We start from the raw sequence: 3,683 nt of genomic DNA on the forward strand, positions 1-3,683 counted from the left end.
ACAAAATAACTTTATAATAATTAAATTATTTTCATTATTTTATGTAAACAAAATTTTATTTATTAAGGTCTAAAAAATAATATTAAAATTAGTACTATCAAAAAATATTTCAAATTTAATATTATGAATAAAAAATAAAAAAATTTATATAAAGACTAATTTGATTAATTTTTAAAATTTTAAAAATGAAAATGACTCACGTTTAAACTTTCAGGGACTATTTTAATTATAAATAATTTTTTTATACGTTAAGTGACACGTGACATATTAGGTGTCACTGACCTGATACGTCAACCAATCATATTGTGACATATGGCATTAATCTGTCACGTCATTATGTCACGTGACACTTAACGTGATACGTCATCAGCCATTATCATCTAACTAACGGAATGACCAATTTAACTTATATTTTATCTTTTAAAGACTAATATAACTAAAAAAAATTTTTGAAGACTAATTTAAAAAATAGGTGACAAATTTGAGTATTAACTCTTTAAAATAAATATACCAAATCTTTCTCTAAAGAAAATTAGCTCGAGTGTTTGATATAAATAGTTGGAGGACTAAGCAAAGCAGTTCTATTTTACTTTTCTTAAAGCAAACAAACGCACGGAGTTCTTGCGAGTCTTCCTAATCAATCACACGAAAACCAGAGAGCGTTGGTTTTCTTTCTGTTGTTCGAACGTCTTCCAACAGGTTCAAACTTTCCTAATCGATCTTTCTTAAATTTCTCAATTAGAGTCTTCTTTGCGTCTTCTTTATTTATTTGTTTTTTTGGTTGCAAAGTTGGTAGGAAATTCCAAATAAATAAATAAATAAATAAAAGCTTTGAAGTTTAAGGCGCTTTTATTGATGTTCTGGTGGTAGGTCCATCTTCTTGATTAAGTGATTATTGCTGGGTTTGTGTTTGTTAATTTTAACGATGCCCTTTCTTTGTTGCTTTTTATTTTTGGTTGAATGATTACTTGATTACTTGCTCTTTGTTAGAAATTCCATGTCTCATTCTACCTGAGTTGACTTTTGCTTTGTTTATCGCTAGGTTCAAGAAAAATGGCAAAGAGTTACTTCAAACAAGAACATGATCTTGGTATATGTTGCTGGTTTCTTTTCTGTTTTTGGTGATGAATACTTGTTTTGATTGTGTGTTTTGTTGTTGCTAATATACGGCAATGATTAATTATTGTCTTCAGAGAAGAGAAGAGCTGAGGCTGCTAGGATTAGGGAGAAATATCCGGATCGTATCCCGGTGAGAATTCGTAGTGATTTTTTCTTTGCAGCTATCCCTTATTGATGCTACTGATGTTGAATCATGTACTTGTGTAAAAGACAAAGTTATCTCTTTTGTTGGTTATAGAGCCAATGCTTTTGATTTCGTTGATTCTTTTGGGCCTATTCTAGCAAGCAAATTTTGGTTAATAGTAGTAACTGCATGTTAGCTACCTACCTACATATTTGACACTTTAGCATATAGTATTATACACTATGGGAAATACTTTGTTTGGAGGTTTGGTATCATGGCAAGTGCTTTTTCTTTTATGATTTTAGTTCTTAACTATGGTCTCTACAAGTATGGCTTTATTTTTGTGGGGAAATCCTTTATTTGAGGTGAAATGACTCACTGCAGAATGCTTCGGATTATTGAATCAATAAATTAAATTCAAAAGCTAATGTTGAAATGATTTTTATATATGGACTTTTACAAAATGTTGACATTAGTCCTGGAAATGCCTTATGCCCTCAAGCTATTTTATTTGCTTTTCAGATTTGTTCTTCTTAGTCGTGATTATATGGTTATATGGAACAAGGGGCTGAACAGTTTTATTGTATTCTACTCGAGTTTTAATATTATGGTTACATCATTCCTGTCATTTGGTGCGAATTAATGGGATAAGAATATCCAGTTCAGCTTTAGCGATAGAATAATTTTAAGTTTTCAGGAAGAAATAGGTGTGATATTTTATTAGTCAAGAACGATTCATGTTTAGTTTATGATCCTAGTTGCTACCTGTGATACCTGAATATGAACATCAATGATGCATCTCTAGTTGTTGTGCTAAATATTCTCTGGATATTTCTGAAGGTGATTGTGGAGAAGGCAGAAAGAAGTGATATCCCAAGTATTGACAAGAAAAAGTAAGAGATTCTTAGAATTTATCATATCATCTGGAATTGTCGAATTAGTTTTCTACTAATATTTGTTTCTTTCAAAGTAATGGAGTGGTGAAATATAATGGATTCTTATAGCAACTTCTTTGGATAATCAAGAATTTTTCTTGCAATGGTTGTGATTATAACAAGCAAATTTTTTATGCTAGAAGCTTGCTCCAATAAATATTTTTTCTACTATATGAATGATTTTTTTCACAAATTTCACATTGCATTGGAAGTTTTTATCTTGAAGTTAACCATTGTTGTCTTAAAACCAACAGACAATATAATTTTTTCAAGAAATATTGTTGTTGTTTAGATTTTCTAAAATTGGTTTTGCAATTTTGACACAATTATCATATATAATTCAATACTAGATTCTTCAAAATCTCTTTTAAATAGTTAAGTGATTTGATGATATTATCAAATAGTGAGGTTTTAGATCAATGACTAATAATTCATGATATTATATGAGGGCAGGTTCCTGAAGAGCTTTCTGGTAACATATATATTTATATATATCAGGTTATAATCTAGTTTATATTGGAGGAAGATATTATTTATTTATAATGTTTCCGCTGTAAAAATTGAGCATGGTGTTTAATTTGAAGCTGGCAACCATATATTCTCTGTTTTAAGATATCAAATTAATGAACTTATTGTTGTAGGTACCTTGTCCCTGCTGATCTGACAGTTGGACAATTTGTCTATGTAATCAGAAAGAGGATCAAATTAAGTGCAGAAAAGGCAATCTTTATATTTGTGGATAATGTCCTTCCACCTACAGGTAAAGCTTCAACAAAATCATATTCTCTGTCACACATCTTCAGTATGGTACTTTAGCCTCCTAACATAATTAGGATATAACTGAGTAAGAAAGTTTTATACTATCATTCAATAAGATACTTGTTTATATAATATTTTTAAGTTAGTGGATGGTTTAGTTAAACACTTTTAATGATGTGGCTACGTATAATTGGAGGTCCGACTCCAAGTTATTCAAGAATAGTGGCGTTGAGTTCCTCGACCTTTGCCTTAGGATTAGTTAGTTCTATTTCTCGATAGGGACATGGGAAGGGGTATAATTTAGTTGTAGAGTATCACTTTGAGCGGGTGGAAGTCATCAGTGTGAGCTTGATTATCCCTAAATCCAACCTAGTGTATAGAAATTAATTTTGTTCCGGGTTTTATTTCAATTTTTTGTTCCTTTTCAGGAGCAATAATGTCTGCCATATATGATGAGAAGAAGGATGAAGATGGGTTTCTTTATGTTACTTACAGTGGAGAGAACACCTTTGGGGACCTAACTTCCCACTAGCATATTATGGATTTACGCGACATGATCCAATTTGGCTTGCCTCATAAAAATTCATGATGTTACTAATATCAGACACATTGCTCTCAATGTTATGTACAGAGATGTATATAAAATTCTAAGAACCTATTTCATGCTAAAATGTTTTCTTGTTTCAACTTTGGAGTACTTAGCTGTTTCAACTTTAAATAAGGGAAAGTGGCAAATTGTTGATGAA

The 3,683-nt window shown here is 30.7% G+C and overlaps 1 protein-coding gene across 2 annotated transcripts; it reads left to right on the forward strand.

Annotated features, from left to right (window-relative positions):
• LOC107629955 (autophagy-related protein 8f) lies at positions 543-3,683 on the forward strand. 2 transcript variants are annotated; one of them, XM_016332927.2, is made up of 6 exons: positions 543-699; positions 1,043-1,090; positions 1,194-1,249; positions 2,084-2,136; positions 2,820-2,938; positions 3,366-3,683. In XM_016332927.2, the coding sequence occupies exons 2-6, from the start codon at positions 1,054-1,056 to the stop codon at positions 3,467-3,469; spliced, it is 369 nt and encodes a 122-aa protein (XP_016188413.1). In that variant the 5' UTR covers positions 543-699; positions 1,043-1,053; the 3' UTR covers positions 3,470-3,683. The 2 variants fall into 2 exon arrangements, with proteins under 2 accessions (XP_016188413.1, XP_020976637.1); XM_021120978.1 differs by lacking the exon at positions 543-699 and adding an exon at positions 784-866.

This window comes from Arachis ipaensis, chromosome B01 (assembly GCF_000816755.2).
Source record: "Arachis ipaensis cultivar K30076 chromosome B01, Araip1.1, whole genome shotgun sequence".
NCBI lineage: Eukaryota > Viridiplantae > Streptophyta > Magnoliopsida > Fabales > Fabaceae > Arachis > Arachis ipaensis.